Genomic DNA, 20,564 nt, shown 5'->3' on the forward strand with positions numbered 1-20,564 from the left:
GATGGGGAGGAACAGACTTCAACTCAACCCTGACAAGACTGAGTGGCTGTACATTCTGGCATCCCGGGACATTCAAAATGTTCCATCCCTTTCTATGGGGGGTGAGCTGTTACCCCCCCCATGGATAGGGCTCGCAACTTGGGAGTCCTCCTAGATTCACGACTTACTCTGGAAGATCATGTAGTAGCTGTGACTAGGGGGGCTTTCGCCCAGGTTCGCCTGGTGCGCCAGTTGCGGCCCTATCTGGACCGGGATGCCCTGTGTACGGTCACTCATGCACTCGTGACCTCTCGCCTAGACTACTGTAATGCTCTCTACATGGGGCTTCCCTTGAAGACCACTCGGAGGCTCCAACTGGTACAGAATGCGGCCGCGAGAGTTGTCTTGGGAGTTTCCCGGTACTCCCATGTTACACCTTTGCTCCGCGAGCTGCATTGGTTGCCAGTTGTCTTCCGGGTGAGGTTCAAGGTCTTGGTTATGATCTTTAAGTCCTTACATGGCATGGGTCCGGGATACCTCGAGGACCACCTGCTGCCAGCGTCAACTCCCCTCCGCCCTGTGCGTGCCCACAGAGAGGGCCTCCTCAGGGTGCCTCCAGTCAGGGAATGTCGACTGGTGGCCCCCAGGGGGAGGGCCTTCTCTGTGGGTGCCCCGGCACTATGGAACCAACTGCCGGTTGAGCTCCGGATGGCATCGGACCTCCGATCCTTCCATTGCGGGTTGAAGACCCATCTGTTTGAGTTAGCTGGTCTGGCCTGAAGGGGTATTTGGGTTTTTAATTGGTTTTTATTTCACTATTGTTATATTTTAATTTGGGCATGGTTTAATTTTCTTTTAATTTTTGTATACTTATTTATATATGCCCTGTGAACCGCCCTGAGTCCCTTAGGGAGAAGGGCGGTATAGAAATTAAATAAATTAAATTAAATTAAATTAAATTTGTTCATTTTTTGGCTTGTTTGTTTTGGCCATATAGATATTTTTTATAATCCTATAAATCTTGATGGCACTGTGCTTTTTCTATCTGTTATTAAAAAATATATGGCTTTTTCTGCAGCTTGCAAACTTATGACACTTGAAATGTAATTGTCATGGAATTTTCATCCAAAGAAAGAAGCTCATTTTTGAGGAAAAATGACCAAACTTTATTCAATGATCATTGGGTGCCTGCTTTGCAAGAAAGTAGGACCCTGAAGTGTGCTTGAAACTGGGTGAGGAATTTGATATTCTCTCTCCTATTTTGTATCTGATTTCATGGAAAAGATCCCCAAGAAGCAAAAATTCTCCCAAAGCGAGAAGGAAGAGAACTATACCCCACCCCTCCCATAGATGGAAGTGCCAAATTAAACTCTTATGGGGGGGAAATATATTGAAATGAGGTTAAAAATACTACAGTCTGGACAAATTTGAAAACTAAGAAAACTGTTAAAATTCCATAACTGAAAAAGTATTGATGAAATTATGAAATAACAACAACAACAATAATAATAATTCTTTGCTTTAAAAGTTCAAAAATGAACAGCTACTGACATCTAGTGGAGAATTAGAGAAAACTATAGCTGCATTGACTCAGAATTTGGCAAGATACCCAGAAATAGTAAAAAAAAACAGCTGAAAACAAAGCATTGTGCTATCTAATAAAGAGAGAAACTATATATGTTTAGAAACTGCTGACCTTCTGGGATTATAAACACACTTCTGGGAAAGATTGAGGGCAATAGAAGAGGAGGAAGACAGAGAATGAGGTGGGTGGATGGAGTCACTGAAGCAGTAGGCGTGAGCTTAAATGGACTCCAGAAGATGGTAGAGGACAGGAAGGCCTGGAGGAACATTGTCCATGGGGTCACGATGGGTTGGACACGACTTCGCAACTAACAACAACAACAACAAGCTGCATTTTTAAGTTTAAGAACTGTTTGCGGAGAAAGAAGAACATTGGGTTTTGGCTAATCTTCTAAAGGGAACATTACTGGAAAGCTTTCAGGTGGTTAAACACTATGAACAGAAATCTTGGCTGGCTGATAATCATAAGATCCCTGAAAAGAAGTACTTTTACAAAACACTGTTTTCAATGGTGCTTTGATAATTGGAAACATATTGGATTACAAAAGCCATATATAAAGATAAGAACTACATAAGATTTGGTTGTTTGAATTTTAAGATGGGCTGGTTTGATAAAGCTAATTAAAAAGACTACTTAGAGGAGGAAGACAAAATGGATGTTGTATATCTACCTAAAAGTGACAAAGCCACACCCAACACCTCCTCCTGAAGACCCCAGTGTGGAACATCAGAGATCTGCAGGAATAATGACTCAAGACAAAGCAAATACATTCCGGGGGGGGGGGGGAATGCAATGCTGCAACAGATTCAAATGACAATTATCTTAAATCATGATGAGATTAAAAACAACTTTGATAACATAAATGAACATATCTCTAACCTAAACTCACAAACAACACTCAAAAAATGATGATAAAGAATGAACAAATAAATCAGATAATAGAATACAAATCAGAGGAAAATGACTTAAATATGAAAGCTACAAATGAAGAGAACTACACCCTAATTCAAACAAAAGAAAATCCTCAAAAGTTTGCTACAACAAAGGAAATAAAAAAGATGTTTTATCTTCCAGGACTTCAAAACAAACTTGAGGACAAAAAAGAAGACTTAATAAAATGGATTAAAGAGCTGTCAGGAGAATCATTAAAGCATGGAAGACAAAAAACAAATATTCTACTTAATTTGTCTTTTTTATCCCCAACAATATCTACAAAAATAAAAGATAAATTTATTGATTTGGAAAGTGACCTGGCAAAAGAAGATTAGAATTAGATTTAAAACATGTGATTCAACTTACCAGATGGAATACTATATGACTAAACACCTGTTTGAATATGGTTAAAAATATAAATTTTGGATATAAAGAGGTCCTACAGTAAGATTGCTAGATAGTGTATTATATGATTAAATATTTGTTTGAACATGGTTAAAAGAATAGACAAAGCTTGGACATAACAGGGACCCGATAGTAAGAGGGATAAGATATATAAATATTATAATATTTTTATAATACATGTAATGTAAAAATATTGAGACAGTGTATTTGAATAAAAAGTTTAGATATTCAAAGGTAATGAATTTTGAGAAAATTATGATTGATAAGAGTGGTTTCAATACTGAGGGGAAATTAAGCTTAAATAAGAACCTTGAAAACAGGACATATAATGATTCAATAAGATGACTTCTATAAATCCAATTGAAACATAAGCTGATTAGAAAAGATGTTATATGTTGATGTTATTGTTATATGTATAAATAATAGAGAAATGTTTATACCCAACTATGTATGTATTAGAAGTATTACGAATTATATTTGTTTAATGTAGACAAAGGGAGAATATTACTGGAAGAAGAGAGGATCAAGGAAATATATTATCAATTAACATGTTGATTAATTATAGACATTAATTATTATTGATTGTTTTTAAATATATGAACCCAGACAACACATTGTTCACTAAGCACTAAAGATTGTTATTGTAAAAATTAATAAAATATATTTTAAAAAAGAGTAAAACATTTTAAATAATCCTTAATAAGCTTTTGTTTGGTGTAGCATTGTAATAAACAAATCTCTTTCACTAATATCTGCTAATAAAAAAATAGTGATCATTATATTTTGCATTCTTGACCCTTTTTCCATGCACTCCCTTTCATTGCTAATGAAAGTTATTTAAGTATATAGGATACCTCCTATAGATGTGAAACACATTTTTGTCTTTGTCCACACTCTATGTGATTTGAGAAAAGAGGTTTCAAGTGTGCTTAATCTGTATGATGTAAATCAACAAACCCTAATCCGTTTGTATACTTTGAATTCCAGATACGGACCCACGTGTATTAGAAAAACAAGAATTACAACAACCCACATACGTTGCTCTCAGTTACATTAATAGGTAAGCTATCCTGTGTATAAATGGAAATATCTGTACATTTTTATAAAGTCTGCTTAAAGGACTTCTTGTAATACATTTCAAATGGGAGAGGAATACCAACAATTTTACTAAGGTCTATAATTCTGGAGTTGCATAAATGTAGCTTCTTCCAAACATAACCCGTCAGATGTTTTGGCTAGCATAATTACTTTCAAATTTGGAAGGGGGGGGAAGGTTGTGGATTTTTTTAAAAAACTAGTAGATAAAATAGGTCTGTCGAGTTTAGTAGAATACAGTGGTTTTGTTTCTAATTCAGAAAAAAAATGCAGTATTTTGGCAGGGAATTTTGACAAAAGGATTAGAAATGGCTTTCATGGCCTACAAATAAGGGTCCATCAATTCCACGATTATATAGCTTTTTTGTATTAATAAAAATTAATATTAATTAAGTAATTAGACCTGGGTGTCCTGGAGGGAGGGGATCAAAAAATCACTATGGTCCCCACAACATTAAAATAAAAGTTATAGGGTTTTGATTGCTTGGTGGTGGCTCCTGTCTTGGTTGGTTTTGACACACACATCCATGAACACCCTTGATAGCCACCCATTTTAGTATATCCTCTTCTAAACTTCCTGTTCATTTGTACTAATATTCTGAAAGATATTCAATAATGCCTTGGTTTCAAGTTTTTTAAAAGACAAAAAGTTGCTTATCACAGAACAATGTTCACTGGCTTTGATTCAAAGAACTATGCAAGGAAGGAAAAAACGTTTCGGTATCATCATTCCATTGCAGAAATGCTAGAAGACTTCTTGCATTTGAAGCATTGAAAGACTATTTTTGGAAATTAGGCCCTGTTTAATCAGGTGCTAACGTGTTATCACTTGCACCTATATTCAAATAAATATTAAGGAAAAGGATGGAATTAAATGGTAATGAAATGTTAAAATTGTAGCCATCCAACTCATTTAAGGCATACGGTGAAGTGTATAGAACAAATTCTATGACCTTTTCAGCAATATATTGTGAATGGTATTATTTTTAATCATAGCTGTACAGTAAAGTGTATTATAATTGGATATTCTTGTTTATAAAGTTTGGTTCTATTTTCATCTTTCCTGTTATTAGAATTTAGTATAATCCCACTTTTTAAATAAATAAAATCAATATGTTTTTCTTTCTACATATACTTTCTTTAAAGGCTGTTATTATTTATTGTTTCAGAAGGAATAACAGGTCATTTGTGGTTTTCTAAACAAAAATACAATTAGATCTATTAAGATTAGATCTCTGTGTATATCTATGTCTAAATGTATAATAATGAGCAACTAACAATGTTATGTTTTTATCTACCTAATCATATCTTCGCTTCCTATCAGAAAATTATTCTAGAGAAAGAACAACACTGTTGTTAGAATTTGTTGTGGAAGAATCAAATACAGAATTCTAATTTTCAACATTTCTCCCAAATTTCTTGTGTATGTTTTGTGCTGAATTTTTTTTTCCTGAGCATGGTTGGTATTTTTTGGCTTTTTAAGGCCAATACTTGAAATATAAGCCCACTCTTCATGTATAAGATTAATCCATATTTTTCTTTTTATGAAGAATGCTGCCATTTTGAAGGGAGGTAAGTTTTTACATGTAACATATCTGAGTCATTTTTGTGGCATTTGCCTCCTATGTAAAAGTTATTTGCTGAGCCGGCCTGAGAATTAAGGAATAGCATGTTTTAACAAAAGTAAAATGTTTTCAGTTATGGTACTGTGGTCAATATGTTTTTATATGTAGCCATCTAATTTCAGTAGATGAAAATAATGCAAAGTGTACTCCTTATCAGAAAGAGAAAATTGCTGTTGAAATAACTTCCAATAGAAGGCCTTGTTTTTTGCAAAATAGCCAGAGTGGTTTAGTAGTTTATAGTACTATTTCTACCTTATATGTATATTGTTGCATATTCTTTCAGATTTGTTTAAAGTAGTAAATAGAATTAAAATCTGTTCAGAATGGAATTAATTATTTTTGGCATTGGTATAATTAAAGTTTTGGACTTGTTGATTCAACAAAACTGGCGATACATTATAATTATAACTCTGAGCTTATGGTTCTTACAAATGAGGCTAAAATAAGGCTAAATAACACCACAGTGAATAAGTCTTCCATCTTAGAAAGTACTGGTGAATCTTTAATTTCTTTTCATTTTGAATACGTGTGCATACTTACAATTTTTGTGGATTTAAAATCTTTTTTTAATTACAATTAAATAGTTTTAACTGTATGCCACCTAGAGTCACTGTGAGTGAGATAGTGTCCAAATTAGATAGAGGGAGAGGGGGAGAGAGAGAGAGAGAGAGCGCATCTTGGTATAGTACAGTGTGGTATTTTGAATTAAAGAGAGTATCTGTGAGACTACATGTTGCTTAACTGTATTAATGCTTTGCAATGCATCCAAACAGAGAAGTGCTGTCCAATTGGTGCAGATCCTACTCATCTACACTGATTACCAAATGATAGTTAAAAAAAAAGTAAGTTTGGCTAAAGACGGTCATTCTTTATATTTTAGGAAAGGAAAGTTTTTACTGGCCATTGATTATATTTTCATGTTTTGAGAGACAGTGACAATGACAGAAAATAGGTGAAACTATATCATACGTTTGGGCAGGGCAATGAGTTTTTTTGACAATTTTCTAGCTTTGGGTATGGATTGGAAGGGTTTCCTTTAAAACTCATAATAATCATTTTTTGTTTATTTCCTGTCTCAAAATGGACAAAAGTATTGATTTTTAGCAATTACAGTCAGCAATTGTTTATGGGACTCAATAAAGGCTTAAGGTTACATGTAGCTGGGGCCTCAGTTCCCCATTCCTAGTAAATTTCATAACCCAACATCATAAGCATAAAAGGGGAATCTAAATTTAGGCATACTTAGAGCTATTGCAACAAATGTAAGTTAAATATATCATGCATGAAATTATGATTTTTCTGTATTGGGATTCCACAGGGGGGAAAAAGTTACTTTCAATTACCATAGTCCTAAATTGGCACAAATGGTCCAGTTACCACTACAAGCTTACAAGAAAGAAATTTTGTGAAGCATGAGAAGAAAAAATAGCCTTTTCCCCATAAAATGCCATCACATGGATAAATAATAAATTTAAAAAAATGACCAATTAATCTAAACAAAAGTAATTTTTGAATGGAATAAAAATAAATCCAGATTTGAAAAAAGGGAAAATTAAGAGATTTATTTCAGATTTATGACACCAACTTGTTAAAGTGTAAGAATTTATTATCAGAAAAATTACTATACTGCCACCTAAGATGAATAAGAAAGCTGACCTAACATATAGTCAGCTGGGCACTGGGGGATTTTCATCTCTCAGAGATACATCATGGATAGGAATATAGCTATGACCAACCGATATAATCTACTGATGTTCACAGATACTATTTTACAGATTACTAGATACCAGACCTTGCTTGTTAAATTGGGCTCTGTGAATCATTTTAGGATTGTTGCTTGATTCTAAGATCAGTTGGACTCAATGGGCTGGTAGTGTAGTTATAGACCTGGAGGATTTCAACTTGTTTTTGGGGGATTGGGGGGGTGAGGTTTGAGGCAGTTTGCAAGTTCATAGTCATTGTTATTATTACTTAATTTCAGTTCAATTCACACTCTGGAACTGGTAAAAACTTTACAGTTCATGTCCAAGGACCTAACTACTGTTAAGGTAATGTTTAAGTGTATGGGCAGTTCCTAGTAGAGTTGGTTTCTTGCAAACTCAGAATATTCAGGTCTAATACATTCAGTATTCCATGCATCTGGATATTACTATTGGTACAACCACTGATTTCTTCCTCCATAATCTGTAAATCATGATATTTCATTAGTTTTTCTAGATGTTTCTCTTTAACTCATACGTTATGTGGTATTGCAATAGCAATGACTTTTTTCTTTTCCACAGTAGTGATGTCAAATGTGTTGTGGGCCAGTTGTCCAGTTGTTTGGATTAAAAAGTTTTCAAGAACTTTGTCAACTTGGTGTTCCCAGTTATTTTTGCTGAATTTGAACCCAAACTTCTGGCAAAGCTTCCAATGTATGATTTTGGCAACTTGATCATAACGTTGTAGATAATGTCTGTGAGATATTGCTGCAGCCACTGATAGAGTGATCCACTCTTTCATTTTTCTCATTGCATAAGTGATATTTTCTGTTGTTACTGACATGTTGAATTTTTGTTTTTATTGAATTGGTCAGCAAGGCTTGTTCTTTGGCAGCCAAAATGAAGCTTTTAGTTTTTCTTCAGCACTGCTGATCTCAACCAGCTCTATGTTAGCTTTGTTTCTACCTTTCCTTCATAGGCTTCTTTTTCCAGTTAGAAACCTGATGCTGAATTGTTTGATATTCCGCTTTCAATATTATTGTTTTCATGAGATTTCCCTTGTTCACCTCCTTCAGCAGAAGCTCTTTTCCTTTTTTATGTACTCATTTAAGCCAGTGGTCCCCAACCATTGCAGCTTGGCAGCCCGGTGGGGGGGAAGAGAGGGGAACCAGGTTGCATGACCAGCTCAACTTCCACACATGACAGGATGGCATGTGGCCCAATTGCGAATAGGCCAAAGCACGGTAGTGGGCCACAGCCCAGGGGTTGGAGATCCTTCATTTAAGCTGTCTTTTTCCTCTTCCACAGTTGTTTTACCTGTAAGAATCTTGGCAAGTACAATCAATCAATATTACTTTTTTGGGTGCAGAACACAGTGGCATTGTCACTAGTTTTCATCTTTTGATCCAAGCTATCAAGTTCTAGCTGAGTCTAATCAATTATTCCATCTGAGAATTGTATTACAGGCACTGCCCAGGTATTATGATATTCCCTCTGCTCACCTTTGACCTCAAGATTTTCCAGACTCACTTTATATATTTTGTTGAACTAGCTTCCTTGACTTTTGTTGTGTAACAGTTCAGAAGCTTTCAAAACTCCTAAGTACTTGTACCTTTCTTCTGGTATTACTGCTTTTATCAATTGTTCATTATCAAGTCCTAATCCATCATCTTAAAAAAACTTTGTTGCCTTAACAGCAATTGTGGCACATTTTTCAATGCCAAATTGCATTCCAATATATTATTATCATATTATTAGCATTATTACAGTAGCCAGGAGACCACAGTATTATTGCAGAGTAGTAGTTTGGCTTGCCAAGATACAGCCCTGTTATAGGACATGCTTGTGCATTTCACAAGGTGAACCACATGGATGGTGTGCTGGTTTCGCATCAGAGAGAAAGACGGGCGACTATTTCTGCAGCATCACCCAAGGCTTCTTCCCTTCCTGGAGCTGCCTCGCAAACAGGTTCCCTAACAGGAAGATTAGAGCCATCAGTAATCTCACTGCCTGCATAGAGCACTAGTTTGTCTCCCCACCAAAGTGGTATCTATCTATCTACTTGCATAGAACATGCTTTCTTCTTTTTTAACATATCTTTTTATTTTATTTAGGACAAAGTTAAAATATGAAACTCTAAGACAAAACTACAAACCACAAAATAATCAGAACATTTAAAAAGAAAAAGGTTCATCAAAAAAGATCAACACATATACACATATGATAACCCCTAGCTGAATATTGATTAATACATTACTATGCTATTAGTTTCCACCCCTTGTGAAACAGATCCTCCCCGAATTTCTAAACTACAAAATCTAATTTGCAAATTATTGACCTCTTACCATGCAGCAGCCATCTTTGGAGGAAGACATAGAACATGGTTTTGACCTGTTAAGTGGATTGAAGCTGAGGCAAGTGACAGGAGGTCTCCCTGCCAAGCAGTGCTTGAACTCGAACCGTCAGAGCTAAGACCACTTCCAATGTCATTAAGCCACTGAGCCCACTGCACCACTGTCCATATCCATTATGGCAGCCACCGTACCAATGCAGTTTATCGAAGTCATGACATAGGACAATGGTCATGTAGAACTTCTGAGAATGAAGTTCTCAGCAGAGTATTTGGAAAGCAGATACTTTCATTCAGGTTTCAGACTTAATACAATAATGAAGCAGCATTGATTATATTAATGGATGGGAGCAAGGTGAATCCATTCTTACTTTGCTTGACCTCTCAGCAACTTTAAACACCAATAATTAGGATATCCTATATTTGAAGTTGAAATTGGGTGGCACTGTGTTACACTGGTTTGCTTTCTTCTTCCAAGGCAGGTTCTAGTCAGTGCCATTCGAGGGGAGTAATGGCCCATAGCCCCTGCTTTGTTGAGTGCCTTAAAGCCTGGTGTGCTTGTTGCACCTTTTCCTGTACAGGGAGGTTCTTCTCATAATCATTTATGCCTTAGTCACTTCCTGAGTGGATTACTGCAATGTCTGTACTTTGGGCTGCTCATAAAGAACATCCAAAAGTTGCATCTGCTTCAGAATGCTCTGATTAGTTATTAGTTTCCTTCATGTGCACCTGCTACCCCTCTGCTCTTTGAGCTTTACTGACTGCTTCACTAACTATGCCATGAAAGGCTTTGTAGGTGACTATCAGACTCTGTGTGATTTAGAGTCCTGATGGTTACCTATAAAGCCTTTCATGGCATAGGGCTGGGTTATTTCTGGGACTGTCTTTCTCTAATTGTTTCTGCCCATTCGATGAAATCTGGTAGAAGAAGTGTGTTATGGGTCCCATAAGAAATGTCATCTGGCAAGATTATTATTATTATTATTATTATTATTATTATTATTATTATTATTATTATTATTATTATTATTAATTTTATTTGTATACTGTCCTTCTCCCGAAGGACTCAGGGCGGTGAACAGGGCAGTACATGTTAAAAGACAAAATACAAAAATTAAAAGAGATTAAACAAAATGCCCACAACTCTTACAATAGGTTAAAACACATTAAAAGTAATAAAACCCAACCCCATCCCATCAGGCCAGGCCAGCTTGTTCGAAGAGATAAGTCTTTAGATTGCGCCGGAAGGAGCGCAGGTCGGGCACCATCCGGAGCTCAACCGGAAGACGGTTCCATAAATCCGGCGCGCCCACAGAGAACACCCTCCCCCTGGGGGCCACCAGATCTAGGAAGAAAGAGTTTTCTCTCATTTTATCTGCTCTGTGGAACTTCTCTTCCTTGTGATCAGATCAGCCCTAAAGACATAAAATAAAATAAATACAAATAAATAGCAGTAAGCCACTATAGCCTGCCTGTCTGCCTCTTTCTACAATTAAAAGTTGCATATTTTAATAATAATAACAGCCTGAAGGTAAAAATGCTGATGGGCAAAGAATTTGGCACCTTTCATCCCACCCACCTGTGCCATGCTATAACCAGCTTCACTTTTGGCATTATAGAACCCATTTGGGCAATGCTATTTTCCTGACTCATTTAACTTTGAGTAATACCATGTTAATAGTGCAAGTATATCAAGAATCAGGTTTTATATCTGACAAATACCAAATTATAAGACTTCAGTGTGAAATGAAGGATAAATAATATAATCCATAAATATATAAAATAGATTGCTTGTTAGAGGCATGCTGGAATGAGATGTAATAGTTACATTATGATTGGAAACAGAAGGTTGAATACAATTAAAAGAAGAGTAGACAGGTTTTGAAAGAGATGGGTTTTAAACAAGAATAAGCTAAAATAGATAATCCACAAGGTTGTTTCAATACAGCTAAAGAAAGTCAAATTAGGGAAGTTAAGGAAATTTATATAACATTCTGAAGAACAGTGCATTTTATTTTTTTATTATGTGGCCTGAAAATCTAAAGCCAGATTAACTCCAGTGAACATTACTAGCAGTTGTTCCAAATTCTTCATTAAAATGGTAAACACATGTATGTGTGTGCTTGTGAATGAAGGTGTGTTTGTTAACTGTTCACAGTTAATGTGCTTTATTTTGAGACTAAATATTTTCTGGCTAATATTTGCATCTGAATATATTTAATACTTTATAAATTCATATCACCTGAGCTATAGAATTGCAGTCTGTGGGATGATAACCAAAGGCATTCACTGGGCTGAAGAGGTATCATAACTGTAGAGGTTACTATGCAATCAAATCCCTGCCCCTTTTCTACATGTCATGATGCATATAAAAATATGAGGCTTCAATTATGCAGTCATCCCATCACAGCCCTCATGCTTCTGATAATGGTCCAAGCCAGTGGTAAACAAAATAGCACTTTGTGGTTCTTAAAAATCCGGTGCTTTCTCAAAACATTTCTATTAAGAGAAAATTTCACACTGCATGAAAATTTCTGTCCAGGTAGCTTCTTCAAATGTCTTGAATAGTATCTCTTACATAGTTTCAAAGGTTGCATTCAACTAAATATGGTGCTGTATAATAGCATCTCTGAGCATTGTCTGAGCCCCATTGCACAATTATTATTTGTTCTGTTATTCTCACAGGCTTTCTGTCAAAAATTGTCCATGTGCAAAATTTTGTTCTAGTCAGAGAATGTTCTGGTGTTCCTCAGAAGTTCCATTTTTTCCTCCTAGAATATGCAGATCCTGTTCTTCCAAGACAGTTTGTCATTTTTGGGAACTACATTTTCTGAACAGAAAGTGCTGTTCCAGATGTGTTCTGGCTGTGAAACTTATTTCTGGAAATGACGAACTACCTTGGAATGGCCAAGGATTCTCCTTGACCAGTACATAGAGTTTTGCACACACCTCCTTTTCCGTTATTACACAAAGAGACTGACCTTTTCAATAAATATAAAAAAATGATTTGTACATTTCAAAAAAATCTATTAATCACTTGGGACCTAATTTCATTAATTTCAATAGGCATAGACAGCTGCATCCCAACATGCAGATATTATGAATTAATGTCTTAAGAAAAAGACATCTTTCAACATTGAAACTGGAAATGAGTTATACTTTGTAATTCAGAATCACAAACTTTAATGTGTTTGACCTTACATGAGCAAGTAAAATTAAGTTGTTGTTGAAAATAAGAGACAGTTTTAAAGCCTTTTAAAAGTAACTGCTTATTAAATGATTGGAATTGCTCTCTTTTCAAAGTACGTGCTCTTCAGGAGAATAAGCATTCCAAGTTTAATTTAACCATAAATAATAAAAGAACAACAGAGAGATGTTGTCAAAGTTTTATTTTACTGAAATGTCTTCTGGGATGATCTCAGTTTCTTTCTTTGGCAATAATTCTTGTCAGTGCTTTTTTTGTAAAAGAAAAAGGTGCCGGAACTCACACATGTCATACAACCTGCCTTGCCTACCCTACAAGGTTCCATCCAAAAAAGGTGCCGGAACTCCGTTATGAGCGTTCTATGAGAAAAAAAGCCCTGATTCTTGTCCAGAACAATACTAGCAATACTATTCAGGCTATTTTGGTTATCTCTCTCTCTCTCTCTCTCTCTCTCTCTCTCTCTCTCTCTCTCTCTCTCTCTCTCTCTCTCTCTCTCTCTCTCTCTCTCTCTCTCTCTCTCTCTCTCTCTCTCTCTCTCTCTCTCTCTCTCTCTCCTTCTCTCTCTCCTTCACACACACAAGTTCCACTCCTCTGAGTAATACTTTCTGTTCCTCCTGCCAAAGTCATAAGTGGCAGGCTTTCAAGAACCTGGTCCTAAGATGAAAAAGTCTTCTCTCTCTTCCCTTTACATCTGTGAAAGTTTGATGTAAAAGCTTTTTATTTCCAAAGGCTTTTTATTTAACTAGTTCAGGAATTGATTATTGAAGTCCTTGTTAAGATTATTTCCAGGGGACTGCTGTTTTCACATTAATTAAGGAGATTTTTACATTCTGCAGTATTCTGCAATATTTATCAAGAAATTAAAATATGTACAATTGCTGTGTTTGATCTGTTTCAATTAGAAATATGTTTTATATGTTATCTGATAAAATTTGGATCTTATGTGTAGAATGTAGATTTATTAATTTAAAATTCAAGAAGGTAGGATCATTTTCAAGCTAATCAATGAGTCAGAGAATAATCTGCCCCTAAAGCATAATTTACCATTAAAAGTTAAAAAAAAGGAAGGAGGGAAATCTCTACATCACCTCTAATAGGTGATTCATCAAAAGGTGCAAACTAGTAACTAGTTTATAATGACAACATTTGAAGAAGTGGAGCCCGTATTTGCAGCACAACCTTTTCACCTGGGGCAGAGTTGGGCTTTCCCCTCTCAAAATAGTAAGTTACTTTTTAAACTGTATTTATTTAAAACCCAAAATATAATAAATTAACTGCTGAAAATGATTTGCTTTGAATTCTAAAGGTAAAATTAAAATTTCCCAATTGTGTTCGACTAGTGGGCTAAGAAACTCCATTTCTTAGCCACAAGAGCCAGTGTTATCTGAAGACACTTCCATGGTGATGTAGCCAGGATGACTATATGCTGAGGTGCACAGAACACTGTTATCTTCCACCAAAGTGGTACCTATTTATCTATTCTCATTTGCATGCTTTCATACTGATAGAGGGCAAGAGCTGAGGCAACTCATGGTAGCTCACCTCATTGCATGGTTTTCCACCCAGCATTCTGGAAATTGAAGTCCACTTATTTAAAGTTGCCAAGTTTGAAAAACACTGCCTAGGGGCCTACACAAAAGCAGACAGAAAGTTGCCTACGTGCTTAAGAAGAAAGGTTAGATAATCCTTTTTCTTAATATAGGTTAGACAGTCTTTTTATCTTATCTTTGCATAGTAAGATGGGTGGCATATAATATATATATACATGCATGCATACATACATACTATTATTTAATTGGAGATTATAGATTCAACTAGTTCTATTATAAATCACACTGAGGTTTCTTTGAATAGGAAGCAGTTTATAAATATTTTAATATATAACTTGCATTAAAATGACCAATGCACTGAGTTTAAGTAATATGTCAAAGCTTAGCAATTGCACCTTAGCAATTCCATACAAAATATATTCCTTGTTTTTTACACTCCCCTGGCCCATGTAGAAATCCAGATTAAAATATCTCAAAAATTGGTTTCATGTCTTCTGATTGAATTATTCCAACAAAGGACAGCCTACCAGGTCCTTTAGTGATTTGTTCCATAGTTGAATTGCTCATACCATTAAGAAACTTCATTATATCGAATCAGAATTTGCCTTATAATTTAAAATTGTGTTCTGTGATCTATACAGTTTATTTGTTTGCTTGGTATATTTCAATACTTTTCTTATAAGTTCTTTCGCTTGCACAATTGAAAATATAAACATATAACAATAAATACAATAGATTAGAACAAAATCATATTAAATAAAATGACAAAGAGAAACAAACACAACCACTTATTTAATAAATTCCTAGATTAAGGGATAGGACACCTAAAAGATGTTATACTAAGTTCCACAGAGAGAATATTCAAGAGGTCAAATGTCACCAGAAAGAAACTTGTCTATGAGCAACTCTGCCAATCTTGTCTTACACAACAAGACCTCCTTTTATTACTTCAGCAGTCAGCCAGATCTGTAATGGTGAAGATAGTCTGTCCGGTATCCCCTTCAAGTTGTTCAAAACCATATGTGCTAACAGCCAGGCCTTGAATCTCATTCAGTGTAGTTGAGTCAAGGGCTTCTGCAGGAATTTCCTACTGAGATGGAAAGGTGTATGGAGAGTTCTTGATTACTCTCCAGCCTTGACCTCTTGGATGGAAGATGTACTATAAAGAAAACAACTGATAAATAAGGCTTATATCTAACTAAAATGGTTCAGTGCTTAATTGGTTCCTTGTTAGGAATGGCTATCCCAATTATGATTTATCTATCATCCATATTTTGTAGTAGGGAAATGAAACAGTATTTTCTATTCCATATAGCAAATTGCATTAAAATTTTGCCTTGGTCTGTGTACCTTGGTTTTTGGTTCTTTAAGTGAAAAGAAGAAAGCTTTATTACACTGTCAGGAAGATCCTTGCTGATATTTCAGAGCCAGGCAGCTTATCTCAGATGGGGAAAACAGTAATTAAAGATTATATACTACTATCCTAATGTACTATAAAGGAAGATACAACTTAAGATATAAGCTTTGAAAAAGAGACAGTGGTTGTTTTGTTTTTCAAGTGAAGCAGCTTGTATATTTCCAGTAAATACTAATCTACTTAAAAATATTAGATATTATTTGACTAATTTAGTTTCAACTGCAGCCTTTTTCTGAGATTTCTTGACAGTCCTCTGAATTTTCAGGCAAGCTTTGGAGAATGGAAGAAACTGCAGTACAGCTGAAATAGAGATTTCTCATTGCTTAGATATTGCATTGGACATAAGCCATTTAATATACTATATTGTTTTTTATTCTAATGATTTGCTACAATAGAAATGTAACTTTGAATGCATCAGTTTAAGATATGTTAATTATGCTCTAATTTTATTTGGTAGTGTGTGGCTGTGGTATTTTTAAAATATAAAATTGATACACTAGAACAGGAAACAGAAATTGTAAAGAACAAATACTAATAATTTTAAAAGTTGATGTCCTGTTTGATTGACAATTTTCAAATGTCATTGTTCCTGCCCTAAAACCCATGAGGAAAATTTTTCAGAGTTTGAAGTTTCTATCCAAAATCTCATGACATTTACTAAATACTGAGAGATTTAGTAATCATACAAGAGATTGACCAATTATATATAATACTTCTTTCTTATGATATCATGCCACTGATATCATGGTATCCTATGGCCAACTTCTTTGTTAGAGTTGCTCTATAAAAGCAAAGAAAAGAAAATGATTTATCAGTAAAAGATTTTTTTATTTATAGAAGAATAGATATACATAATAAAAAATGTATGTGATAAGATAAAGTCTATCATGAATTAAAAATTAGGTCATGTAGAGCTTGTGAAGTACTTGATTTCAGATTTTCCCACACTAAACTAACATGGTATTGGCTCAAAGTTTAAAAATCACATTCCGTTCATTTATTATTATTTATAATAATAGATAACATTAAACAATAGATACTATGGTCTTGAAATTTTGGGTCTGACAATTCTCTTGAGTGAGAATTTGAACTAAATATTTCACCTTTATTTTATGAAGCCTTCTGTTTCAGCCAAATATCCTTTTCTTCTATGAAGCGCCAGAGAAGGGGCCTAGAGAGCATTTGGAGAGCCAGTCGGTCTGAGTCTGACCGAACACAGTTAAGATCCTTTTCTAGATCCTATCTTGTGGCAATGAGGGTGGCAAAGCGCGCCTACTTCACCACCCTCATTGCGTCCGCAGATAATCGCCCGGCCGCCCTATTTAGAGTGGTCCGCTCCCTTTTAAATCAAGAGACGGGAGAGGACCCCCTACATGGACGGGCTGAGGAATTTAGTAAATATCTGGTGGACAAAATTGCTCAGATTCGGGCTGGTCTGGACTCTGACTGGGCAGTATCTAACGAGAGGAAAACGATGAAGTTGGCCGAGTACATTTGGGAAGAGTTCGATCCTGTGACTCCGGATGAAGTGGACAAGATCATGGGGAAACTAAGTGCCGCCACATGTTTGTTGGACCCGTGTCCCTCCTGGCTAGTCTATGCATCTCGGGAGGTTACACGAGGCTGGCTCCTAGCAGTTATCAATGCCTCACTGAGTGAAGGGTACTTCCCTGCTGCCTTGAAAGAGGCGGTGGTAAGGCCCCTCCTCAAGAAACCGGCACTGGACCCAGCTGTTTTAAACAACTTCCGTCCTGTCTCCAACCTTCGCTTCTTTGCGAAGGTCATTGAGAGCGTGGTGGCACGACAGCTCCCTTTGAACCTGGAGGAAGCTGAATATCTAGATCCGTACCAATCGGGTTTCAGACCAGGGCACAGCACGGAGACGGCATTGGTCGCGCTGGTGAATGATCTCTGGCGGGCCCGAGATAGAGGTTATTCTTCTGTCCTGGTCCTATTAGATCTATCAGCGGCTTTTGATACCATCGACCATGGTATCTTACTGCGTCGTCTTGAGGGGCTGGGAGTGGGAGGCACCGTTCTGCGTTGGTTCTCCTCCTACCTCTCGGACTGTTCGCAGACGGTGTTGGCAGGAGGGCAGAGGTCAAGCCCTAGGCCTCTTAAGTGTGGAGTGCCTCAGGGTTCGGTGCTCTCGCCCCTTCTGTTCAACATCTATATGAAGCCGCTGGGAGAGATCATCCGTAGCTTCGGGGCGAAATATCATCAATATGCTGATGATACCCAGCTATTCATCTCCACCCCGAACCAACCCAGTGATGCCCTTGATGTGATGTCCCGTTGTCTGGAAGCGGTACAGATTTGGATGGGAGAAAACAGGCTTCGACTCAACCCGGCCAAGACTGAGTGGCTGTACATACCGTCATCTCGTTTAGTCCAAGAGGTTCCATCTCTGACTATAGGAGGAGAGATGTTACCTCCCATTGATAAAGCACGCTATCTGGGTGTCCTCCTAGATTCACGACTCAGTTTTGAAGATCACATTGGAACCGTGGCTAGGGGGGCATTTGCACAGATTCGTCTTATATACCAATTGCGCCCCTTTTTGGACCGAGATGCCCTACGTACAGTCACCCACGCACTCGTTACCTCCCGTATTGATTACTGTAATGCCCTCTACATGGGGCTGCCTTTGAAGACCACCCGGAGGCTTCAGCTGGTGCAGAATGCAGCTGCACGGGTTGTGATGGGAGCTCCCCGATACTCCCATATTACACCCCTCCTGCGTGAGCTGCATTGGCTACCAGTTGCCCTCCGGGTGAGATTTAAGGTGCTGGTACTTACCTTTAAAGCCCTACATGGCTTAGGTCCGGGATACTTGCAGGACCATCTGCTGCCGGGAACAAATTCCCATCGTCCAGTACGCTCACACAGAGAAGGCCTCCTCAGGGTACCGTCAGCTAGGCAATGTCGGCTGGCGACCCCCAGGGGGAGGGCCTTCTCTGTGGGAGCACCAACCCTATGGAATCAGCTCCCCCCTGAGCTTCGGATAGCCCAAAACCTCCAATCCTTTCGCCGCGGCCTCAAAACACACCTGTTCCACCAAGCTGACCTAGACTGACAGGCATTTTAATTAATTTATATTTAGTATTTTTAATTCATTTTTAAATTCTCTAATTTTTATTGCACTGATGTTCTCAATTTCATTTTATCTTGATTTATGTACTTATTATATGTTTTATTGTTAGCCGCCGTGAGTCCTTCGGGAGATAGGGCGGGATATAAATCCCATCAATAAATAAATAAATAAATAAATTTTATAGAGTCTATTCTAGGACATTCTGAAATTCTGAACCAATTTTGTTAAGGTCAATCCTTTTATTTTCCCTAACCCAATAAATTTAATTGACATAGATAGGCTGTGATTACTGATACTAATTGTCCACAAACAGTATTAAAATGTTATAAATATTTTTAACTAGCAAGCTGAATGGAATAGAAATTTATATTCCATAAAACTATTTTTTTGTTTTGAAAAGTTGTAGAATAATAATTGTATAAAGAGAACATAAAACTAACTTCTGGATCATTGTTTCTTCATGTATAGAAAAAACTTAAAACTCCACCAGAAAGTATGTTATTATCTTTAACAATACAGACAAACGTTTCTGGCCTTTATATTTCAACCTTGGTAAAATAGCCTCTTTTTCTACATGCATTAGTCATAACATTCTGTTCTATACAAAGTCAGCATTATAGGTGGAATTCCTATAACAGTAAAGTATCTACTTTTCTGCATAATTTGGGTTGGTTTTTCAGAAAAAAAGTTTTGTGTAGATAGAATTACATAAAAAACCTATTGACTCCTGGAAAGCAGGAAGAGGATGTCTGGAACAAGCACAAAAAACAATATTCTTTATCCGTTTAGTTATTTTCTGTTTTATTCAAGCTTAAGTTACAGTCTAACAGTCAGGGCTATTTTTCTCATAGAACGCTCAGAACGGAGTTCCGGCACCTTTTCTGGATGGAACCTTGTAGGGTAGGCAAGGCGGGTTGTATGACATGTGTGAGTTCCGGCACCTTTTTCTTTTACAAAAAAAGCACTGCTAACAGTGATTTCTGACATGGTGTGAAGACATTTATTTCCATAATTATTAGAACTAATCAAGTTAACTGAGCGACAAGAGCTACATAAAGCAATGATATAATACTCAGTGGATTTTCTGTAAATTTAGATTGCCAAATGATGCAGATTTTTTTCAGAAAAACATGAAGTTTATGAACATTCTGACAGTCAGATACAAAATATTAGTTTCCATGATGAGAGAAGAAAGTGGATAATTGGGCTATTATTTCTGTTTAGGAAACATACTTGCTATTTCTAAAGTGTAAAAAGTTCATAAATAATCACAAAATACAACTTTCACTAGGTTCACCATCTTGAGTTACTTATAAAGTAATAAAAATGAGATAAAAATCTAATAAATATATTCAGGTATGAACTTAATGGGTGAAATTTAGACACTTTTCCAGAACTAATCTGTTTGTGAAGATTATTATGAGAATAAAATGGAAAGGATCACCTTTCAAATTTATTTTGAAATATGTCCTGTTTTTATTCCTAGGGTATTCAAACTCTTAGAAATAACAAAATATAATATGACAAACCCAATTAAAATGTAATAAATACATCTGCAGTAATTTTCATCTTTTTTCCTCATGCATTTTTAATTCAGAAAGCTTTTAAAACACTTTGCCATTTTGT

The 20,564-nt window shown here is 36.3% G+C and overlaps 1 protein-coding gene across 2 annotated transcripts in view; it reads left to right on the forward strand.

Moving 5' to 3' along the window:
- The window catches only part of JAZF1 (JAZF zinc finger 1), a 135,783-nt gene that overhangs the window by 79,775 nt on the left and 35,444 nt on the right, over positions 1-20,564 (forward strand). For both annotated transcript variants that reach the window (XR_014494265.1, XM_083378202.1), the window contains exon 2: positions 3,890-3,962. Coding sequence is in view for 1 of the 2 variants with exons in the window: in XM_083378202.1 (XP_083234328.1) it covers positions 3,890-3,962 (73 nt within the window). In the remaining variant the exon portion in view is untranslated. The remainder of the gene's footprint in view (positions 1-3,889; positions 3,963-20,564) is intronic.

The sequence above is a fragment of the Vipera ursinii genome (assembly GCF_947247035.1).
Source record: "Vipera ursinii genome assembly, chromosome: Z".
NCBI lineage: Eukaryota > Metazoa > Chordata > Lepidosauria > Squamata > Viperidae > Vipera > Vipera ursinii.